This window comes from Garra rufa, chromosome 2 (genome assembly GCF_049309525.1).
Source record: "Garra rufa chromosome 2, GarRuf1.0, whole genome shotgun sequence".
NCBI classification, from domain to species: Eukaryota; Metazoa; Chordata; class Actinopteri; order Cypriniformes; family Cyprinidae; genus Garra; species Garra rufa.
The window spans coordinates 66962340-66986312 of record NC_133362.1 but is presented as its reverse complement, the minus strand read 5'-3'; the positions used below and the strand labels follow the sequence as shown (position 1 = coordinate 66986312).

The window sequence follows — 23973 nt, the reverse complement described above, 5'->3', positions numbered from 1 at the left end:
TGAGGGCACAAAAACACAGGACGAATATGGTTTACTCCATGAACGAGTTCTCTCATCATGGAGGTCACCAACAAGGGGAGAGGACCCTCGCTGAGGTCCTTTCCCCTGAACACCTAACAGAAACCTGTCATCTAGTTTGGAGCATCTGGGGACTTTTGCTCCTGTTGCCTATCCGACTTTAATCTGGTCACTACAGGAGTCATCACCTGGAGTAACTCCTCATTTGTTTTATAATTGCGGGAGGCGTACTGGCCTACAAAGGTTTTAAAAGACCTTAACTCACTAGAGTGTGGAACTGAGAAAAATGACTTTAAAGATTTTTTGTTGTCAAGCTAAATTAAGTATAGCTTGAACACTGTAAATCTGGCAATTAGATGTTTTAATAATGCAATTTATCTACATAAAAAATCTTGAGCTCAAACTTGACTTTTGACCCCTATTTTTAAATCCTCTGCCTTTGAATTGTATGCAAAAAAGTGAGACGTCGTCCCAGGGCAAAGAGCAGTAACTTCCACACTATCAGTATTCAGTTGCTGATCACCATTTACAAAATCATTAGTAACAACTGTATAAAAACTAGAGATCATGGCATTTATTTTGGATGACTGATAATTACTTACAGCAATCTACTTATTACTATCCTGTGTTTTGGTTGCATTCTGGTGCCATTATTAATACATTAGACATGAAACAATACTTCCTGGTAAAGAGTATTTTTAATTGGTGTGCAGTAAAACTAACAGGTTGACTGATAGGTGACAGTGAATTATATTAATAAATTCAAGATTTTCTAATGAGTGAAGATCTTCACATTACTAATGAGTAAACATATCTATTTATTTAATTAAATTTATTTAAAATGTATTTAATACAGCAAAGATAAAACAAATTATGTACAAGTAAGTGAACTTCGGAATCCTGTTCTTTCTTTCATTGGAATCCTGTTGACGTTACTCCACATCCACCACAACATCGCTCACAGGCAGTGAACACCAGTAAGCTGTTCGGGGGCATAAAAGGACGTAGTTTTTTTATAATTTCATTCTTCTTTGCCTCTTCAATTCCACGGTCATGTGGTCTCAGGACAGAAGGCTCCTTCAGCTCAAACTTAGCCCAGAGCTCGGTAAAGTGAGCATCTGCATGGGACAGTTTGAAGAACAGGCTCCTGGAGCCACGTCGCAGCTGAATGACTGCCATCTTGCTCAGATTTGGTGCCTTCTTGGTCTTAACACTGGAATGGCCATCCTTCCAGTTCAGGACATCAGCGTTTTTCATCTCGACCACTTCCACCTTCTTGGACTTTGAGCTTGACACAACACTCACAAAATCCTCAAAGTCATACACCAATCCTCCAGGACGATTTCTCAGCTCCTGCTCAACACCATGGTGAAAACTGTCAGCCCTCATGAAAGTGTGTCCCTTCTCAAAGTATTTTAGACTTATATCCTCCATGGAGGTGGTATCACCATTAACAATGCAGACCAGGGATGATAGCAGGAACCAGTTCTTGTTTTGGGCTGAACAGTTATCCACCCAGAAGATGCTGAGGAACATCTCCCTTTCATTCTTTAGTACAGTCACATAGGCCGAGGTGATCTCTGCTGCATTTCGTCCAGCCGTGCCCTCATGCCAGACCACAGATATGGTGTTATTTTTATTTTCTTCTTGGCATACAGCCTCATGAAAACCCAAAATTCCCATCTCAAAAAATTTGCATATTTCATCCGACCAATAAAAGAAAAGTGTTTTTGATACAAAAAAGTCAACCTTCAAATAATTATGTTCAGTTCTGCACTCAATACTTGGTCGGGAATCCTTTTGCAAAAATGACGGCGTGGCATGGAGGCAATCAGCCTGTGGCACTGCTGAGGTGTTATGGAGGCCCAGGATGCTTCGAAGGCGGCCTTAAGCTCATCCAGAGTGTTGGGTCTTGCGTCTCTCAACTTTCTCTTCACAATATCCCACAGATTCTCTATGGGGTTCAGGTCAGGAGAGTTGGCAGGCCAATTGAGGCCAATCTTCCTCTCTATAAAGCTTTTCAGCAGATGGAAGCATGAAGTGCTCCAAAATCTCCTGATTGCTAGCTGCATTGACCCTGCCCTTGATAAAACACAGTGGACCAACACCAGCAGCTGACATGGCACCCCAGACCATCACTGACTGTGGGTACTTGACACTAGACTTCAGGCATTTTGGCATTTCCCTCTCCCCAGTCTTCCTCCAGACTCTGGCAACATGATTTCTGAATGACATTCAAAATTTGCTTTCATCCGAAAAAATTACTTTGGACCACTGAGCAACAGTCCAGTGCTGCTTCTCTGTAGCCCAGGTCAGGCGCTTCTGCTGCTGTTTCTGGTTCAAAAGTGGCTTGACCTGGGGGTGTTTCTACTCCAGACTGAGTCCACTGCTTCCGCAGGTCCCCCAAGGTCTGGAATCGGTCCTTCTCCACAATCTTCCTCATGGTCCGGTCACCTCTTCTTGTTGTGCAGCGTTTTCTGCCACACTTTTTCCTTTCCACAGACTTCCCACTGAGGTGACTTGATACAGCACTCTGGGAACAGCCTATTCGTTCAGAAATATCTTTCTGTGTCTTACCCTCTTGCTTGAGGGTGTCAATGATGGCCATCTGGACAGCAGTCAGGTCGGCAGTCTTACCCATGATTGCGGCTTGAGTAATGAACCAGGCTGGGAGTTTTTAAAAGTTTTTGATTCAGATGATTAGGTTAATAGATCGTTTAGAGAACCTTTTCATGATATGCTAATTTTTTGAGATTGGAATTTTGGGTTTTCATGAGCTGTATGCCAAAATCATCAATATTAAAACAATTAAAGGCTTGAACTACTTCAGTTGTGTGTAATGAATCTAAAATATATGAAAGTCTAATGTTTATCAGTACATTACAGAAAACAATGAACCTTATCACAATATGCTATTTTTTTGAGAAAGACCAGTAGATTATCGGAGGCAGTGTGAACAGGAGCGCTGTAAGGCACAGTCATGATGATTCAAAGGACCCGGCGATGAAGGGAAGTCTCAGAGCGATCACGATTTCTGACTGCTTTAATGTGAGTTTTTTTTATATATATATAGGTTTAATTGTTTTATGTATGTGTTTTCTGAAGCATAACCAAGAAATTTATTTAGTTTTTTATTTCCTGCTGCACCTGAGTTTAATTATCCTGTGTATATAAGTTCTGCTTGTCCCTTCCTTTTTGACAGGTGTTGGATGTATGTTCCCCTCCTTACCTGTCTGGATTACCCTTAAAAAAAACTTTAGTTTAATTCTAAAAACTATGAAGTTTAAAGTGATATAAGACTAAAAAAGGCTTAAAGTACTGTTTATAAATTTGAAAGTGATGAGTTGTAAAATGGCTGGTAGGTAACAGAAAATAGATTTAATGGGTTGATGAGAAGCTATTTGTGCATGGATAGAGGCGGGGTATGAAAATGTGTTATTGCTGAATACATCTATTTAATCATTAAAAAAAAAACACTATCTTTAATATTTAATTAACAAGAAAATGAATGAAGGCCCACTGCTTAGGATTGTTTATTGTAGCAAATATATTAGAATGTAAACAGTACGTATATCTACTGTACATACAGGCCACTGGAAGCACAACAAAGAATGAACTGCAGATTTAAAAAAGACCTGCACAAAACTAGAATATTTCCATGCTTCTCCTGATAAAGTCCATGAACAGATATTACAACATTAAATTGAGATTAACCAAACAATACACTAAAATACACTTAAAATCAATGGGAACAAGTCATTTTGTTCAGTTTATTGTTGCTTTTCCCAGGAAGGTAAAAGTTTGACTAATATTTTGATTAAAAGAAATCAACACATGCAATTCAGTGACATTACTCTTCATGGTCACAATGTGAGGGAATCTACTGTAATCACTCAATATTTGAAACTACAATAAAGCAAATGGTCTGGTATGGCCTCAGAAGTACAAAAACAAAAAGGTGAAGGATGCATGAAGGTGATCAGATGTAGCCCACATTCATCTCCAGTGGGAACAGCCTTGATTTCAAACAGCTTTTTCTCAGTACACTCTTGAACAAAGAACACAGAGTCTTACATTTGCATGATTGTTCTGTAAATGTGATCAAAAACAATGTTTTAGTACTTTGACTACAATTTAATGTATTTCAAAATGAATGTGTAGATGATTGTAGAAATTGCTCCTTTTTCTAAACCTCTTCTTGCACTGAAGAAAACGGCAGTTTGTTTCCAGAATGAGTTTGCGAATGCCGTTTAATGCTGCTCAGACATGTGAAACTCTTCTCACACTGAACACACTTGTATGGTTTCTCTCCAGTGTGAACTCTCATGTGAATCTTAAGGTTTACTTTAACATTGAAACTCTTTCCACACTGTTCACAGGTGTAAGGTTTCTCTCCAGTGTGAATGCTCAAGTGAACCCTGAGGTTTCCTTCTCTTGAACAACTCTTTCCACAGTGATGACACATGAAAGGCTTTTCTCCGATGTGAGTTACTACATGAGTCTTAAGATGTTCCCTCTCTGTGAAACTCTTTTTGCACTGATGACATTTAAAACTCTTCTTTCTTGAGTGAATCCTCGTGTGATTAATAAGGTTTGCGCAGTGTCTGAAACTCTTCCCACATTGATCACATTTAAATGGACTCTCTCCAGTGTGACTTCTTATGTGAGCCTTGAGGTTTCCTTTATACGTGAAACTCTTTCCACACTGAGGGCAGATGAAGTGCTTCTCTCCAGTGTGAATTCTCATGTGGACAGTAAGCGTACTTTTCTGTGTAAAACTGAGCCTCAAGAACTCCATTTCGTGTGAAACTTTTGCCACAGAGTTTGCAGATGAAAGGTCTCTCTCCAGTGTGAATTCTCATGTGGATATTAAGTTGACTTTTCAGAGTAAAACTCTTTCCACATTGATCACATTGTAATTGATTCTCTCCAGTGTGATATTTTAGGTGAGTCTTAAGTTTTCTATTACATGTGAAAAGTCCTGGATGAGTTTGCAAACGTAATCTTTTAGCTTTAAATCGGTTTGAACAATCAGGATAAGCACAAGTAATTACCATTTTAAATAGCCGCTATACCCACAATCTCTGTGCACTGTGTAAACAATGAGTGTTGTATACACGCGACAGATCACTTCCGGCGTTTGGGTATTCTACGCCAGAATGCGTTCACATGTCACAAGCCGGATGATGAGCTCGTGCTCATGACAGATGGTCGTGGCTGTGTATCAAAGGTAAAAAATGATATAAATACTGTTCAGTTTCTTGCAAAAACCGATCGTTTCGTGTTTTAGGACATTAATGTATCGCCACGAGCCGCAGGGTGTAATTTGGATTTGTCTGTGCATGTTTCTGTTACTTTTAAAGGTTTGGTGCCCATCCACTGCCATTATATGACTCACAGACTGCACCGTTTTTTGTTAAAAATCTTCGTTTGTGTTCTGCTGAAGAAACAAAGTCCGCTACATCTTGGATGCCCTGGGGGTAAACAGATACACATCAAATTTTCATTTTGTAAGACAATTGTGGAGCGCCCACATGTCAGATTTGATATTGGCTGTTCTGTAATCCTGAGCTCAGCACTCTTTTGATTTTACTATTAAATTGGCTTTAAACTTTAACGCGGACTCAAACCGTTTTATTTAAAGGGTGAATAAAAGAGCTGGGGGAAGTAGGTATTCTTAGAATACCGACAACTTCCAACAGGTTCACCTTCTCCAAATTCTGTTATACTGTGCCCACAAATGCATACTTGTATGTTGGATAATAGATCAGACTCCGTCATTTACTCAGTGGATAAACACAGCTGAAGCATTTTCTACAGCATTAAAGGATAAACCATTCAATTTCTATAAGATATGGGACCCTATTAACTTTGGGAATCCAGAATTTAGCATGGAAAGGTTGAAAGAATACCCTATTGTACCGTATTGCAATAGCTGTATTGATAGTTTTTTTTTTTTCCTAGTTTTATTTATGTAATTTCTTTTTTATTTTTTTTATTCTTATTTCTTTATTTTTTTTATTTCATTATTATTATTTATATATTTACTTATTTAATAACTTATGTAATAAGTTATTTTGATGTCCATACCATTTGTTTATGCCTTGTTAAATATGTACAGCTTTCATGGATGTTTGAAAACCCATGTCAAATCCTGCAATATAAAAAAAATAAAAAAAATAAAAAATCTGTAATCAAAATCTTCTCATTCAATGTAACAGTATGAACACTAATTGATCAAAGTGACTAGTCTGATCGTATTACAACATTGGAGCTAAAACTGCACAAAATTAAAGCTTTCAATCCCCCTCTTGAGTAATCTTCAGTTTTGGACTTCAGAGCTCCATCACAGAAACATATTCTCAGCATAACAGAACATTTTATACATTTTCATATTATGAACCACAGAAAACATAGGGCTCAGGTTTTTATTGTACAGTATTACCTGCATTAATATTGTTTGTCATGAACAAGTTTATGTAACATACAGGAATGTAACAAAGAGGAGTGTTATTGATCTTTATAAACAGACAGGTTTCAGGTCTAACAGGTATTATCTGCATTAAAGGAGAACTCCGGTGTGATATTGACCTAAAGTGTATTGAATCATGATACCGAGTGTGAACGTACCTTGCATATCTCATCTCGTCTTGTCCACTGCTGTCCGAAATCTGGGGTCAGTTAGCCGATGCTCACAACAGCTTGTCAATGAGAGTCAATGGGGCATCGAGGCAGTCATGTAAATAAATCACTGTTTTACGCCATTTACGAGGCACAAAGTAGCGCCACACTTCATCGGTAGACTTCCAAGGGCCCCGACATTTAAAACGAGACATTGAGAACTCAGAAAAAGCACCGGTAGTTTATTTACGAGAAGATTTATGCAGGAAACGAGTGACGAGCAGGAAGGAAACTACAACCTGATACGTTGAAAACCTGATACGTTCCTTCCTGCTCGTCACTCGACTTAACGTGACTACATTCAAGATGGTGGCGGCCGCGAAACATCTTGCAGTTACTGTCTGTATAAATCTTCTCGTAAATAAACTACCGGTGCTTTTTCTGAGTTCTCAATGTCTCGTTTTAAATGTCGGGGCCCTTGGAAGTCTACCGATGAAGTGTGGCGCTACTTTGTGCCTCGTAAATGGCGTAAAACAGTGATTTATTTACATGACTGCTTCGATGCCCCATTGACTCTCATTGACAAGCTGTTGTGAGCATCGGCTAACTGACCCCAGATTTCGGACAGCTGGACACAAACCGAGATGAAATATGCAAGGTACGTTCACACTCGGTATCATGATTCAATACACTTTAGGTCAATATCACACCGGAGTTCTCCTTTAATTCATAACAATAACAAAACATGTTAATGAACATGAACATGATAGCAAAAATTAGGCAAGGCCAAATGTTTTGGCACAAGCAATGCCTAAAGCCATGCCCTCTGAAAAATCAGTAAATGTTGTGCACATTGGCAACCTAAGGCTCACTGAACATGTGTTTGCTGTAGGAAGGCTTCGACCGACTCATGGTTCAATGAATGTGATTGTTGGTGTTTCATTGAATCCTGACAGAGGTATTTCAGATGCTCCACTGGAAAAGATTAATATGTCCTTCAGCTGCACGTTGTCAATATTTCCTTCTACAAAAAAACAAAACAACTGTACATTATACACTAGACAATGTTTTTAATGGTCATAAATTCGATCAGATTAAGATTAAATGAGATTAAAAAGCGCATATCAATCTCCATCATGGAGAAGATAAAAATGGCAGTTAAAACAGTAACTGATGGTGGGCAGTTCCAGCATTATGTATGTGACATAAAAACACTCAGAGAATTTATTTGTTACCTATGTACTGAACCATTTGTTTATATTTTACTAAACCCTTGTGGATAGTGTCTAAACATTAAAAAAAAAACATCCATCTATGCAGTATGCACAAGTTTAATAAACAAGCATTATGGACGAGACAAAAAATGGACACAGTTTTTGGGAGGCGACAAACTTAAAATTTACAAACCTGCAGCAATAACACCCAACAAATAAAGAAGAGATGACTCTTCATAGAACATAAAATATTTATTTTATTTTAATTTTAATGTGTCTGATTATGAGGAAAATGTGCTGTTATGGATGTGACAATGCTGAATATGGCACTTTCCAGACTATAATCAATCCTGCACTAAAATTAAATAAAATGCTTTACAAATGTTAAGAGAGACCTCACATGGCTATTTGAACCAACAAATGTTGATATTTGTGTTGCTGTCCAACTTCATACACTGTGATGCATATATTTGTATGCTGAGGTTTTTTTTGTTCATTTCAGTGCATACTTCTATTAGTAATATGTTATTAAAATCCAAGAAGTTCTTGTAAAGGAAACCTGGAGTTCTGTGCCAATTTGAAAGCTTAAAAAATTCCAAGATGTTTTCATGTTGCTGTCACGATGTAGGCAGGAACACACGAACAACGACGTAGTAAAAGACGAATATTTAATAAATCCAACGGAATACAAGCAGACACAGGAACAGCAGGGTAAGACATCCATATAACATCAAAGACCGACAAGAGTACAGGGGAAAACACACACCTTAAATACACAGACTGATTACACATCCAGGTGGAGACAATGAAGGAGGAACCAAACACACACTGAACTGCGGGGGAGAATGGGAGAAACCAACATGAAAGTCCGGGGATGTGACATTACCTCTCCCTCCCGGAAGGCGTGTCCTCACGCCGACAAACAGGAAACAACAAACAGTCTTAGGAGGGGGTTTCGGCGGAGGACGGACTCCCGGGAGGAGGGCACAAGATGGAGTCCAGGGTGGTGACGGAGGGAGGAGCCAAGGATGTGACAGGAATGGGCTGGAGCAGGAAGAGCCAGGTGGGACCCAGAACGCAGCCAAGATGTATTCCCACGGTGGAGCTGATGGAGGGAGGAGCCATGGTGGAGGAAGGGCTGACGACTCCAAGGGGCCGACCGACGGAGGCGGAGCAGGTGGTGGGAGAGCCCGAGGCGGAGACGGAAAGCCGATGATCTTGGGTGACACCGCGGATCCGGAGGGCCAAGGTGGAACCCAAGGCTCTGGCGACCAAGGCGGAGATGGAGATCCGGAGATCCGCGGCGGAGCCGGAGCGACAGAGGACCGAGGCTGTGCCCGCGGGAGGGAGGAGGTCCACAGAGCCGGTGGGACGGCGCGACGAGGCACAGCCGGAGGAGTAGAGTCCAGAGGCGAAGGTGGGGCGACGACTGACCAGGGCGGAGCCGGAGGGACGATGGTGCCCGGTGGAGCTGGTGGATCGACGGGCGACGGCGGAGACGAGGGAGCAGAGAGCCGGGGTGGAGCCGCAGGGTCGGAGGGCCGAGGCGGAGTCCAGGACTCTGAGGCTGGAGGCGATGGTGAGGGATCCTCCAGCCATGACACCGATGGAGACTGGCAGACCCGCGGCGAACCCACCGCACAGATGGTGGACTGAGGGCGAGCAAGGGGACAGACAGTCGACAACGGGGATTCAGGAAGGCTGGGCGGAACCAGCGGAGAATCAGGACTAGGCAGAAGAGGGAGGGTGGGTGGGAAGTCCAGGCAGATAGGTATTTCCATGACACAGTCAATTACATCCCCAAAATCTTGTTCCAGCTCACCCTCAGTGATGGTGCAGTGGGCGGGGCTCTCTACCGCCCCTTCTTGCTCGACGCAGCACTCCACCGTCGCAGATGTAGTGGCCGGCTCTCGCACCTGGTCGGATGATATGACCCCATCGGCGCTCCACACTGCTGTCGCTCCGGGCTCAGGCTTTCCGTCTACGATGGGCTCATAATCCGTCGGTCGGGGTGGCTGGCTGGGCTCTGGGTCTGGAGTGACACTGGCGAGATGCTCCTTGGAACAGGCGGGGAACGCGGGTCTGTTTCTCGCCAGTGTCCACTCCACAAATGCGGCGAAATCCGCTCGAGGGCCATCCTCGGACGACGGCGCTCTGCACGACGCGTTGAGGCTAGCGTCATAGAACGTACAGAGCGCGTCGTCCGGGTAGCTGGTGGTGTTTGCTACAAGCTGGAACATTTGAGTGTAACCCTCGAGCGGTAAATACCCCTGCTTCAGCCGGAGCAGGATGAACTCTGGACGTAAAAAGGAATCCATGGGGAAACACAACGGAAACAAAAAGGACTGGAAAAAACAAACAGGAAACAAAAACGGAGGTGAACATGCAAAATAACTGTTTCGGTCGGTCTTTCTGTCACGATGTAGGCAGGAACACACGAACAACGACGTAGTAAAAGACGAATATTTAATAAATCCAACGGAATACAAGCAGACACAGGAACAGCAGGGTAAGACATCCATATAACATCAAAGACCGACAAGAGTACAGGGGAAAACACACACCTTAAATACACAGACTGATTACACATCCAGGTGGAGACAATGAAGGAGGAACCAAACACACACTGAACTGCGGGGGAGAATGGGAGAAACCAACATGAAAGTCCGGGGATGTGACAGTTGCTCAGTTCTGGTCATTTTGTTAAATGTTTTACTAAATAAACATTTAAAAAACATGACGTGCAGATGTGAACATACCAATACAAAATAATGTCTTACATTAGACATAATGCTGTTAATTCTGAACTACTAAGGGTTTAGTAAGCATATTTTATTATTGAGTTGAGGTGATATTTTAAAGTCACACACATTTCAACACACCTGCTCTAATTTTTTTCATTAATATGCAGCATGAAATGTACAGAATACAAATAAGAGTAATAACATATGGGTGTGTACCTGTCAGGTCTCATCATTGATTACTAGGACCATCAAATAGTTAGTTGTATTTCTGCTCTTAATAATATGTAAAGATCAAGTGCACTGTATGGATCTGCCCTTTTTCCTCCATTGCCATACAGCAGTATTCAAAAACTTTTATCTTATCAAAAGGGAACTGGCCCTTGGGGGTGCACTCTTCCTGACACAAGGCTGCTTGATACTGACAAAAAGTGGGAATCAACTGCTTAATGAGCATTTTATAATAATGTATTAATAAGGGGTAGGTTTAAAGGTGCCATAGAATGCATTTATACAATATTTTAAATTGTTCTCTGATATCTACATAGAAGGTATATGGCATAGGAAAGCACAAAAAAATCTCCAGAAATGGTTTTACAGGGCCATTTACAACCCTAGGATTTGTCCCTAGAATCAAATGCTCTGTTATTGCCTTATTTGGAAGCTTCATGAATATTAATGAGCTCTGCTCTGATTGGCTGTTTCACAGAGCTGCTCATCTCTATAGCTGGCACATTGATAAAAATACATATTTAATTAGGAGCTCTAGCTGCTTTTAATGTGCGGTTTGTTGAATTTGTTTTGAATCGCCAACATTTTAGTCTCATTTCTGTGATGCATGTGCTCTGTGTAACGTTACAATGCAGAGGGAGCTCTTCTTACCACACAATTTCAGCTGCTTTTCAGTGATTCTCAAGATCTGTAAATCATTGGCCATCATCAGGCAGTTATTTCACCATCATCAGTGCAGTCATCTCTCTGTTTATGTAGTAAGTGAAATCCTATGTATTGCAATGTAACAGGCTAGCGTTAGCATTAAGCTATCTGTGTCCCTTCAGTGGCTTGCCTTGATTTTCTAATGTAATGACGTTACCGATGAATGGGTGATGCAAATGTTGGAGGCGTAACTATTAACCATCCAGGGACTATTGTGTAACAGTCGGTGTTATGTTGGAATTGACCTATTTTTGCTCTAGGTCTTTAGGCAGAGCTAAGAATATAACGGTCCATGCAGCACACTTGGGTGCACAGTGGAAAAGCGCTACTTGTGTAAAGGCAAGACGCTAGCACGTGACCTAGCGAGTTGTTGACACATGGTTTTACTGATACATGATCTGGCTGTCACCAGGGGCGTTTTTGGGATTTGAAAACATCCGGGGCTGGTGCCAAAACATCAGGAGATAGTAAACCTGGATCCAGGGGTGATTCTAGGATTTTCATTTTAGCCCCCAATGAGGATAGAATAAAATAATTAAATTATATATATATTGATCATTGATCGTTTGGAAGTGGTCAGGGGCATGCCTGACGGGAGAAAAATGTATATATTTTTAAATAGGGCCGGGACTCGATTAAAAAATGTAATCTAATTAATTAGAGGCTTTGTATTAATTAATCGAAATTAATCGCATTTTAATCGCATATAAATATTTGACCTGAGAACAGTGAGAAGTAAGATTTTTACATGGATTTTTAGTATACCATTGAATAATGACTGCATACATAAGCTTAAGCAACAAAATATTGTTTATTTTTGTTCAACCAAGTCCAACAGACCAGTGCAATATTGCCATTAAATGTAGCAAGAGGCACATTCTTTAACGAGTCTTTCATTCCGAGAACTCTGCTCTTGTGTTTGCTTAATTATGCATTTAAACGTTAATGACCAAACCTATCATTATAAATGTTGCTGCACATGGAATATAACGCGGATAACATTTAAAAAATATTATTTATCAGGTTACACACTGATTATTTATCACTCAAACCCCTTTCTCTACCTGTCCGTTGGTAGCGCATATCCTCCATGTTTGTAGTTTTTTTAACACTTTTTATGCCTGTTTGTAGTTCTAATTGAATCCTCGTTCACGGCGCAGTGTGTTGTGGGCAATATTAGCAGTTAAGAGTGTGCATTGATCGTTAAGTAGTAGACCATCCGGGAATCTTTGGAATACGTTTTTAAACATTCAACGATTTGGGACATACAATACTATTTAGGGCGGACGCAGCTTGTCTGAACGCTAGTTGGTGCTCCAGTATAATCGGTCCGCCGAATCTCATCCAGTGAGAAACGTTCCGCGGTGCAAAAACTAAGTGCGATTAAAATGCGTTAAAAAAATTTTACGCGTTATTTTTGTGTAATTAATTAATCTAAATTAACGCGTTAAAGTCCCGGCCCTAATTTTAAAGTTACATTCATTAATCTGGTGGACTTTTAAAGTTGGAAAATAGTGATTTGTGTTTCCATTAATTGGACTCGTAACACTTTTTAACATAAGTTTATCTTTATCAGTTGCTTTGATGGTGTGTTTGTGAAACACTTTAGCAATAACAAATAAATACAAAAGGAAATCAGGTGCTGATGAAAAGCTATTGAGGGTTGATATATTGAATGAATGAGCCTGATTCACTGTCATTTAGCTTTTATAATTATGTTGTGGAAATAATACATTCGTAGTATGAAACTGAAGTCAAGCAGAACCAGTTAAAAAAAATCACAAAAGATAGAATTTTATGAACACACAAAGTCATCATAAATCAACATATGAACTGGAGGATGGATACCCGAGCCGAGCCCGACAGTACCCGACGGGCCGGGCCGGGTTCGGACAGATATTTAGAAAGGATGCTTGGGTTCGGGTCGGGCTCGGTCACATCAGCGCGATAGTGCGCCTTTGTTATAACGGCGCTTTTTGCCCAGTGTGCACTGATACTCTCAACTGTTGACATTTCCGAACGCTTTCCTACTGTTGCTTAATAAAAGCGGGCTTTCCACACAAAAAAAGTGCATGTGTCATGAGTATGAGAAAAAAAAAGAGATTTTAACTGTGTCGGGCTTGGATCGGGCTCGGACATAAATATCTTAATGCTTGTCGGGCTCGGGTCGGGTTCGGTAACTGCTCTGCAGGACGCGGGCCGGGCTCGGACAGAAAAATGCGTCCAGATTCGCACTCTAATATGAACCTCAACGATGGTGACAATAAAAAGTGTACAAAACACAGTACAAAACTCCCAGCATGCATCACAGCATGAACGAGTAATGCATCCTTTTGTGATGTCCAGAATTGGTCTGATTATCTGAATATTTTGCCACGGTTGTTGAGATTCATATGCTGATTGCTGATATCTGTGTGTGATAGCCTTGTTCAAATTTTTGTCCTTTTTAAATAAAATTTTCAAACTGATGTTGCAATAATGCAGGTTTTACAATGTGAAACTAGGGATGCACCGATACCAATTGGTCGATAAAGCTTGCGCGTTTTGTCAGTAAAGCTGGTTCTGTAATCAGCGGTAAATGCCATCAGGTGCGTGATTTCACGTTGAGCCATATATACTACACACAGCCGTTGTTTACCGACGAGCTGCGCATAGCAATGTTCATTATCAATGTGAATGTGCGCAGCTCGTCTGTAAACAACGGCTGTGTGTAGTATATACGGCTCAACGTGAAATCACGCACCTGATGGCATTTACCGCTGATTACAGAACCGGCTTTACTGACAAAACGCGCAAGTTATCGACCGATACATATCGTGCATCCCTATGTGAAACCATTAAACTATACAACTCTAAAATTAAATGTGTTCAGCGAATCAGTTGATTATATGATAACAATAATGAAAAACTACCATGTACTACAAATGTGTGTGTTAACCACATAAGACAAGTGCTTAAAAAAGAGTTAAGAGCCCAATAAATTAATGGAAAGGCTAAACACTATCATGGTGACTTCAAGTCAAATATTTAAGCCCCTGCTAATTCTCAATAAAGAACTTCTGTAGACCTCTAACAGAAATAAAGTCAATCTAGTCAGTAATGCATGAAGCTGGTAATGCTGTTTGTGGAGTTGTTTAAACCTCCTTTGCTGAGAGCTTCAGAGATTTAATGTCTTTCATCTTCAACTTCAAGGCTGTGGCTGCAGTCAGTAGTTGTGTTTCTATTTGTCTCTTGTTTTCTGTTCTCTTCTTTCCTTCAGTGATTCGGCTTGTTAATGTACTTATTAAGTCTGAGATGACTCTTTATTCAATATACACAGATTTTGTGACTCAGATAAGGTCCAGTTGTGGTTTATTTATTTGCTTGTGTCTGACATGTGGTAATGCTATGATCTGCTTTTGGCCCAGATCTGGCAAACATGAGCGGTCAGCCCAAGTGCCATCATTCCGCGCTGCATGTAGGCCAGATCATCATGCCACATGTGCCAGAAGTGGGCCAGTTTTCCGTTTCCACAATTCGCTATGTACAGGTCACGTTTCCAGTCTATTTCCTGTAATCTTCATATTTCCAACATAAAAGAAGACGAAGAGAATCAAGGAAAAAAGGAAACCCCACACTATGATAGACTTTTTAAAATCAAGCCTCTTTATAATGACCAAAAGCAGCTTGCGGTGGATGAGCGTATGGTTGCATCTAAGGCAAGGACTGGTTTTAAACTTTATATGAAGGATAAGCCCAGTAAATGGGGTTACAAATAGTTTGTCCTCGCAGTCGATCTGTGGATATACATGGAACTTTTATGTGTACGAAGGAAAGTCCTCCACAGATTCTGGCAAAGGTTTGAGTAATGAATCGATCATGCAGCTGTTGGATTGTACAATTCTTGGACAAGTCTACCAGGTATTTATGGACGATTTTTATACCAGCCCAACCCTCTTTTGTGATTTGCTTTTGAAGCACACCCAGGCATGTAGCACCATACGCCCGAACAGACAAGGCTTCCCAAGAACCAAAAGCAAGAACCTCAGCAAAAAGGCCAAAAGAGGCGAAACTCGTTGGCTAAGACATGGAACGGTACTGTTCGTCAAGTGGATGGACACCAGGGATTGAAATGTACCTGCTAAAAAACGTGGTTATGACAAGCAAGTTCCTCTATCCGTTTATTTATTGGATTATGTATAGGTAATTTCTCCTCCTTGAAAGAAACCATGGTAGCGATTGGCTGTCAGGAGATGTCAGTAGGAGAGACGCAATAATCCATATCGTATTTATTTGCTTTGTTATTGTTTGTTTCACTAACAAATCGTTAGTAAATCGTCTCCTCCTCCCTGGAGAATGTACTTTCTTGGGGTAAGCAGTGAGCACAGGTTCTCCCTCAGGAGACCTGGTCAGAGCAGGTGCTTCCATGGAGGCTGCACTAGGAATAGTTGCACTTCCTGAGGATCTGGCTCGAGTAGGGTTCACTTCTTCAGGGGACACAGTTGAAACAGAGACTCCCTCAGGGGATACAGAGGGAACAGGTGCTCCCTAAAGGGACCTGGCCGGAGCAGGTACTTCCTTGGGTAATGCAGTGGGCACAGGTGCTTCCTCCACTATTCCCCAACACTGGCCTAATTAGCCAACTGGCTAATACTCACCCTTTTCAGATGAGGAGTATACAAAGGTCTTCAACCTCCATTATCGCCCACCAACGCCCAGTGACGAGGGCTGTAATAATCTCATTATGCTCATCAATGGGGATGAAGGGTTCTGTAGACATGGTTGACATGCTCATTCTTGGATAAGTAATGGTGGTAAGAACGATTATCCAAAACAAGGTGTGTAAATCTCAATGGTTGTTAGTAACAGTGATCTGTGAAACTGTAAGGAAGGAAGATTTGAGTTAAGTAAACACAGGAAAATCTAAAAACTGGTTGCTTTAGATAAACTATTATTATTATTTGTACATTACCACTCAGAGGTTGCTTCTCCATTTTAATTCGCAACATTGAACTGAAGCCCCTCTCACAAGCAGCTGTAGAATGAGGTAGTGCTAGTAGTAGTTCAATGATCAGCAAGGTTCCTGTATTCGTTTTTACGGTGGTTGTTTACTTATTTACGTTTTCATATGTTTAATGAGGCTCAGAGGTGCCACGAGTGCAATCAAATTCATAAATTCATGTTGTGATTAATGTTTTTAATATAAAAATTACAGAATACAGAAAAAATACAGAAGTATTGAAGATTTACATAACTAAAAATATCTGCCAGCAGGTGGAGGCAGACACTGATTTAATTACTGAATCATATCATTAATTTGATTTGTTCGAACGGACGGTTCATTTAGAAATAAAGCATGGCCATCATGCCACCAGCCTGGCTTCTCTCTCTGCCCCACTCTGCTTACCACAATGACAATTTGAATTTTTGGTAAACTATCAATTTAAAAACAACTTATAATTGAGAAGGGTGCCTATTCCATGCCAAAACCATGTGTGTTGGCTTTTGAATTCCTCGTACTTTATGTACAAAGGCGACTTAAGGCAATTAATGCATGTGTTTGCAGTAGGAAACCTTTATAACACTGCTGACTCAGAGTCCTTTTTTATGCAAGAATTCGATTGTTAGCTGAGGTGAGAAGCCAATTGGTGGAACACAACTTGCACCAGTTGCAAAAGCCAAAATCTTGAAAAAAAAAAGTTTGAAAGAGAGCACAGTTTCGATAAACAATTTGGTAATGTGAAACCAAACTAATGCTGCTGGGGACAAAAATTATATGTATTTTTATTTTTGATACAGTTTATGCTTCCCAAAATTAATAAAATTAGCACTTGATTAATCATTTGAGCAGCCACTTTGAAAATCCAATTCAAGTCTTCTAAAATCACACTGCAGGAGTTTCTTCTTTTCAACATAAAGAAAGATATTTTGAATAATGTTGGTAACCTGAGAGTTGATGGTTATGGAGGATGAGAAATGACTTGAGTATAAATAAATAAAGAAATGAATAAATAATTTTTCTCAAAAGTGTCATTTTTAATTGTGCTATTTTTGTACCATTATTTTGGCATTTATGTATTTTTACATATCTGTCTCCATATGTTAATAAAGTAGGCAGTCCTAACATCTCTCAGTGCATGATTGGTTAAAAAGGATCGCTATCATTATGGCTGTACTACTGTGGACACTACTAGTTCTGTTAAATATGGCAGGTTTATTAAGTACCTGTGCTAATGACTTGTGTTTAAAGGAGACATCCACTTCCTGAACAAAGATTCACATATAATGTACTCACCCCCTTTTCATCCAAGGGGTTCAATTTCTTTCTTTAGTAATAAAAGAATTGTTATTGAGAAAAATATCCGCATTTTCAGCATTTTTCTCCATTTAATGGACTGATATGGCGCCCCGATTTTGAACTTGCATATGCTATATACATTTTATATATATATTAGGGGTGGAGACGAACCCGAATACGGTATCCGGAAAGGCACAAATAGCGTGTTTTTAACAAATACTTATTTCGAACAAATACCTTAATAAATATTTGTATTCGGGAACAAGAAAAACTATCTATCAAAAAGGCTGCGTTTCCTCAGGAGACCGCAGTCAGTGTATGCCCGCATGAGTGAGTGAGTGACATTCAGGATTCGGGGGGTGGGGGCAAAAGAGGTGACTGACACAGGCTGCTCCACACAGCAACAGAGAAGACTCGGCTGGGTGAAAAAAAAGACTTCACTGCGTCACTATTTTTGATGAATATATTTCTGTACCTTAACTGGGTTTATAACTTTTTATAACTTTGGGAAGCAGAGTTTGATCAGGATATTATTCTATTACGTGCCGTTCAAATGCGTGCTAAAGTTCGTCGTTATTTCAAATGTAGATGCGCGGTATGCTCGCTCATAATGAAAGCAACGTTCACACGGTGCTACGCGCTCGTTTTTTCCAGGCGCGTCCGCGCCGCATCGAGATAAATATTCTATAGTCTTTGGATAAATACATCTCAACTTTTCAGAATGCCACATGCGCACGCAGGGCATGTGACAAGAACCAACAAATCATCTTCACCCTTTCCCTTATACCATTGAAAAAACAGCCAAGTTGGAGGAACAGCTGATCATATCTGTACATGAATAACCATTTTTAAATACATTTAATAGCAGAGCTAATGCAAGTGATTTTTAATGCTGGAAATCCATTTATGCTTTGCTGAAACTTCCGAGTCTTCATTGAGTGATCAGGTCATGGTTGCTTAGCAACGGCAGACACCACGAGAAAGAAGTTCTTTCAGAAGAAGAACATTTTTATTTTTAATTTAATTCTGTCTGTTCACCATCCTCCAAAAAGGACATGTGGTGGTGGGGTTCATAATGTTCATAATGGTATTTTATTAGTTGGTTTAACCATGGATGAGGTAATGGCTGTCATTTTTTTTTTTTTTTTTTTTTTTTTTTTGACGTTCCTTGTTATATTTTCAAAAACATCAACCAATATTGCATATCCATAATTATTATAATGGATATAATTAAAGAATACTTACACTGTAACGTAAATTAAAAGTTTAGCGCACAAAAAAACAGGATTTTTACACCTATTTTGAATTTTACTCGAATACAAATACAAATACAAATACTTTTCCCCCCTCAACAAATACAAATACAGATACAAATACCGGCTGCTTTGCACACCCTTAACCCTTTCAGTGGTGAGTTTAAAATATTCTAGTGGACCCCTGAGAGTGAGTTTTTTTTAAGCGACCGTTATTTTAGAACGTTCGTCCCTTTTGTTTCCATGGCGACGCGTCATGCTTGTCACGTGACACAACACAGTCACAATAACACTGTATGACAGATGGATCGCTTTAATTTCGTTTTTCCTTTTTTATCCAGAATACTCACACACTTGCTTACCATGCCTTGAACTATCTAATATTCCGATTCACAAATATGTGTGAATTAGTATGATTCGTCGTTTAAACCCCTATGTAAATGATCTGGATCGTGATTTGTAACGTGAGATGGGCGCGGCCATGTTTGTTCGCGCTGCAGTTCAGAGAGTCCTGTCAGCCGCGTTTACATCAAGTACATTCATCTGTTTCTCCCGAAATACATGCAAGTAAGTGGCTGGTGAACTAGAAGAGGAATAGAGTGAACCTTTTAGTTACTTTGCCTATGTGTATGTGATAGAAATAAAACACATCGGCAAATTATATTTGAATAGATGGTTATTTGCTGCTTCCATAGACCTATGTGTGTATTTTACAAACTCTAAATGTCTCCTTTTACTAGTACTTATGTGTATTTAAATGTCTGAAACCTAAAATAAGCGTTATGTGGTTAAAAACACTGCATAGTTGTGATTGTATGACAAGTGCAGAGCTCGTCCGTCTCTGGCTCAGCGCCAGCCATCGCGCCAAAGCGCAGTTTGAATTTGTCAGCTGCGTGACGTCACCGAACGTTCCAAATCTCATATGTGGGACCGTACTCCCAGGGGCACAGAAATTAGAATCCCATATGTGGGACCGTACTGCTCAAAGGGTTAATATAACACCCCTAATATGCTAACCCTAACTTTGAAAACACCATTTTGGTGTTGCAGTGTGGACTTTAAAAACAGAGGCTTTTGAAAACGATTACGCATGTTTAGTCATGTGATGCATATTGTATCATGTTTATACCGGTAATTGTGGCTGTTATGTGCTTTTCACTTTCACACCAATATATCTGTACACTCTTAACATTACAGTCCTAAAAAGATGAAAGAAAATGTACTCAGTTGCTGACCTGACTCTGCAGCTAAACGTGAGCAGCTGCTTTTTAAATCAAACATGAGGGCGCGCAACATGGACGCGTTAGTAAATGATGAGATATTTCCGTAAATAAAATTATCCTGCCAAGAATTGCGTTAAAACTCTTCTGTCTGTATCGTCTCAATTAGTTTTTACGCATGCACAGTATGGTGAATTTAACGTTTTCCTACTTTTCAGTGTGGATGAGAATCTTTTGGAAAACGCTAGTGTGGACAGAGAGCGTTTTAAAACGAAAACTCTTGATTATTGTAGAAGTAGCCTTACTTCTGAACTGCTTTCCTGTTCTCCTGAAAATGGTCTGTTTACTGCCAGGTTCCTCCCTCAGCAATTTGCAATGGGATCAAATTGGTTAGCTGGTCCAGTGTGTTGTGATTCACTAACTTCTTCGTGCTCATTGTCCGGAAAAACTAAATCTTTATGGTTTGCCGCACCTAGTGATTGGAATACTTCACAAAATGAAATGAAGATGCTAATGAAGTAATGAAGTTTGGTGTCAATGTGTACTTTTAAATCTTTGATCTGTGACCTATTATAGGAAGAATCAATATACAAATGTTTTAAATATGTATTGGTATTGTGCTGTTTTGTTATTGTAATACTGTTGTAACCTATGGCATGTGTTTTATAGTCAATTTGCTAATTCGCTTCAACCAGATCCACAATTTTCTGTTGGGGTCTGGACAGAACTTTCAATGATTTTCTTTTTCCAAAATTTCTTTATTTACCCAACTTTTTCAAAAAATATCTATAGGTAAGTGCTTTTTACTTCGGGGGTCGGGGGTGGAAACTGGCGGATGCAAAGTATCAGGCTTCTACCAGTTCCATCCCCTAGAAGCCAAGACAAACCGGACCGACATCATCCCTTCCGAGACAACCGCCAGATGTGCTGACCCCTGATCCGAAATACCTCCTACTGCCCCCCATAATTCTTCCTATTGTCAAAACCGAGACCCAAACATAAGTGCAAAATGTACCGTTCCTCCTGTTTTCTCATCCTAATCCTATAAACAAAAGAAACCTTAAACACCCAAAACACTTTTTATTGAAAGTAAACACACAACATTTTGCATTTGACAATTATCCTCTTTCCCCCCGGTCATTAAGTCCATTGGGGAATTGGGTATTCAGTCTCTGAATCTATCCATATTACTTTAAGCGAACCAGGAGATGCTAGACCTGTCTGGGCCGCACATCTCCCAAAAGAACCCTTTAGGCTCGATTCGCCCTCCCATCCCGTATCTCCCCCGCTCTCCAGCAGAGGGAGACACCGGAGGGAGTAATTTTTACAGAGAAGCAAGACCCTCAATGATCCTGTGCGTAAGCATAGTATGTCAATTCCGATGGCTCTGGCCGAGGTTAGGTTTTAGAAAAATTACAACAGCTCCCCCCAACCTAGCACCCGTCTTGCATCGTATCCCATGCCACAACCGTGACTATATCGCCCATTCTACATGAGTAATTTATTCTAACTTCATTCTTCAGTAGGGTCTGGGTTGATTCCACAATCCCCCTAGACTCAACCCAGATGGATCCCGCTAGATCTTGGAATACAAGGTTCTTAACTAAACCTGCTCCAGACCAGCGAACCAGACGGGGATTGCTAGACCCCGGCCCAATAATCCCTATCCAGCCTCGCATTTCTATTCAACAATCATAACTAAATCGCATATTCTCCATGAAATCCTCATTGTAACTCCATTATTCAGTAGGGTCTGGGTTGATTCCACAATCCTCCTGGACTCAACCCGGATGGATTCTACTAGATCCCAGAATACGAGGTTCTTAACCAAACCTGCTCCGGATCAGCAAACCAGACCGGAACCATTAGGCCCCGGCCCAATAATCCTGATCCAGCATCGCATTCTAGCCCGCAACTCGGGCTATATCGCACATAAAAGGCAATCCTGAAAAGCAGTTTTTCCGGGCTTTCCTCCCTTTTTGAGTCAGATTCCCAAGTTCATCAAAGATAGTTCCATTCCTCTATAGAGGATGGAAAACATCATGTATATGCCAAAACTCCTTGCAATAGGTGAGAATCGAACCCAGGTCTCCCTGCTCCAGGGCCAATGCTCTACCCCCACAGCTATCCAGAATACTGCCCCTACGATTTAAGGCATTTTCCTCAAAAAAAAACAAAAACAGAATCAGACGCGGGTCTCCCCTCTCCCCAACCCATCCTATCCAGCTAATCAAATACCGATTATGGCCCATTGGGCTAAAAAAATTCTCAAAAATGTTTTTTTCTCACAAGAACCAGGAAATTAACCTGGGTCTCCCCGCTGCAAGACTTCAAATTTAATTCAAGTCTGTAAGGGGTAGGTTAAGGGGCAGGTTTGGTTTAGGGCTAAATTCTATCCTCCCCATACCTTTCCCAAGTCTGTGAGGGCTAGGTTTAGGGATGGGATTGATTTAGGGCTAGATTCTATCCTCCCCATACCTTACACAAGTCTATGAGGGCTAGGTTTAGGGGCAGGTTTGGTTTAGGGCTAAATTCTATCCTCCCCATACCTTTCCCAAGTCTGTGAAGGCTAGGTCTAGGGATGGGATTGATTTAGGGCTAGATTCTATCCTCCCCATACCTTACCCAAGTCTGTGAGGGCTAGGTTTAGGGATGGGATTGATTTAGGGCTAGATTCTATCCTCCCCATATCTTTTCCCAGTCTGTGAGGGGTGGGTTTTAGGGGCAGGTTTGGTTTAGGGCTAGATTCCATTCTACAAGTTTCCAAAGGGCAGGCTCAGGGATAGAACTGGCCCAGGGCTACATAAAACATCTCTATGTATCATTCGACATGATGGAACATACCTACTCCCCCAAAAACATTGGTTTGGGGCAAATCTTTAAAACACTTCTTCAGTAGCATACCTCAGGGTCATCAGGGGCCTCATGTACAAAGACTTGCGTTGAATTATTACTAAAACATTGCGTACGGTCAAAGCTGTAAATGTGCGTACGCAGTAAAAAAATCAGATGTATGAAACACTGCGTACGCGGAATTCCACGCATATCTCTTTGTACATCCGAATTAACGTGAAATTGAGCGCACATGCACGAGCGCAAAACCCCTCCCTGCCTCCTCCCCCGTATTAATATGGTAATGACTCCACTTTGGCAAAACCAAACGAAAAAGCAAGCAAGAGAAACTTAACAGAATGTGATTTGAAGGTGCTCCTCACCGGTAGACCGGAGAAAAACTGTTATTTGCAAGTTTGTAAAAAAATTTAAAAAAATAGAGTGGGAGAGTTTAGCTCTTTTTGGGGTGCCCTTTTTTCAGTTTCAGCACATGCCCCTCAAAAGGTCTGTGCACGGCTCTGGTGCCACCGGCATTTCAGCTGCCAAATCGTCCGCTCTGCAAGTGCGAGAATGGGCATCATTGTATCTGCGCTCTTGGTCAGTTTGTGGGTTGTTGAGGGGGGTTAACAGCCACGTCTTTAATGGATAACCGCGGTCTCCTGATATGCAGTTAAATAATTACGCTCAATAAAATAAAATAAAGTAAAACTTAGCTGTTTCCGATTCACGTATCCAAATTGTTCTTCAGATGGCGCTTTTATAGCAATGTCCGTGCAGTCGATCGCTTGCGCTTACATAAGGAAAACCGGTGATCGCTGCAAATTGCGCTTTGTTTGGCTGGTCAACTGTATGGTATGGAAA

General features: G+C 40.8%; 2 protein-coding genes across 2 annotated transcripts in view; one reads left to right on the top strand and one right to left on the bottom strand.

Moving 5' to 3' along the window:
* LOC141326054 (uncharacterized) overlaps positions 1 to 23973 on the top strand; it is a 264874-nt gene that overhangs the window by 98529 nt on the left and 142372 nt on the right. The window lies entirely within an intron of this gene.
* The window catches only part of LOC141325767 (uncharacterized), a 92632-nt gene that overhangs the window by 14555 nt on the left and 54104 nt on the right, over positions 1 to 23973 (bottom strand). Inside the window, exons 4-5 of the mRNA XM_073834504.1 lie at positions 4436 to 4790; positions 981 to 1677 (exon numbers count right to left, since the gene is read on the bottom strand). Of these exons, the coding sequence (XP_073690605.1) occupies positions 981 to 1677; positions 4436 to 4790 (1052 nt within the window). The remainder of the gene's footprint in view (positions 1 to 980; positions 1678 to 4435; positions 4791 to 23973) is intronic.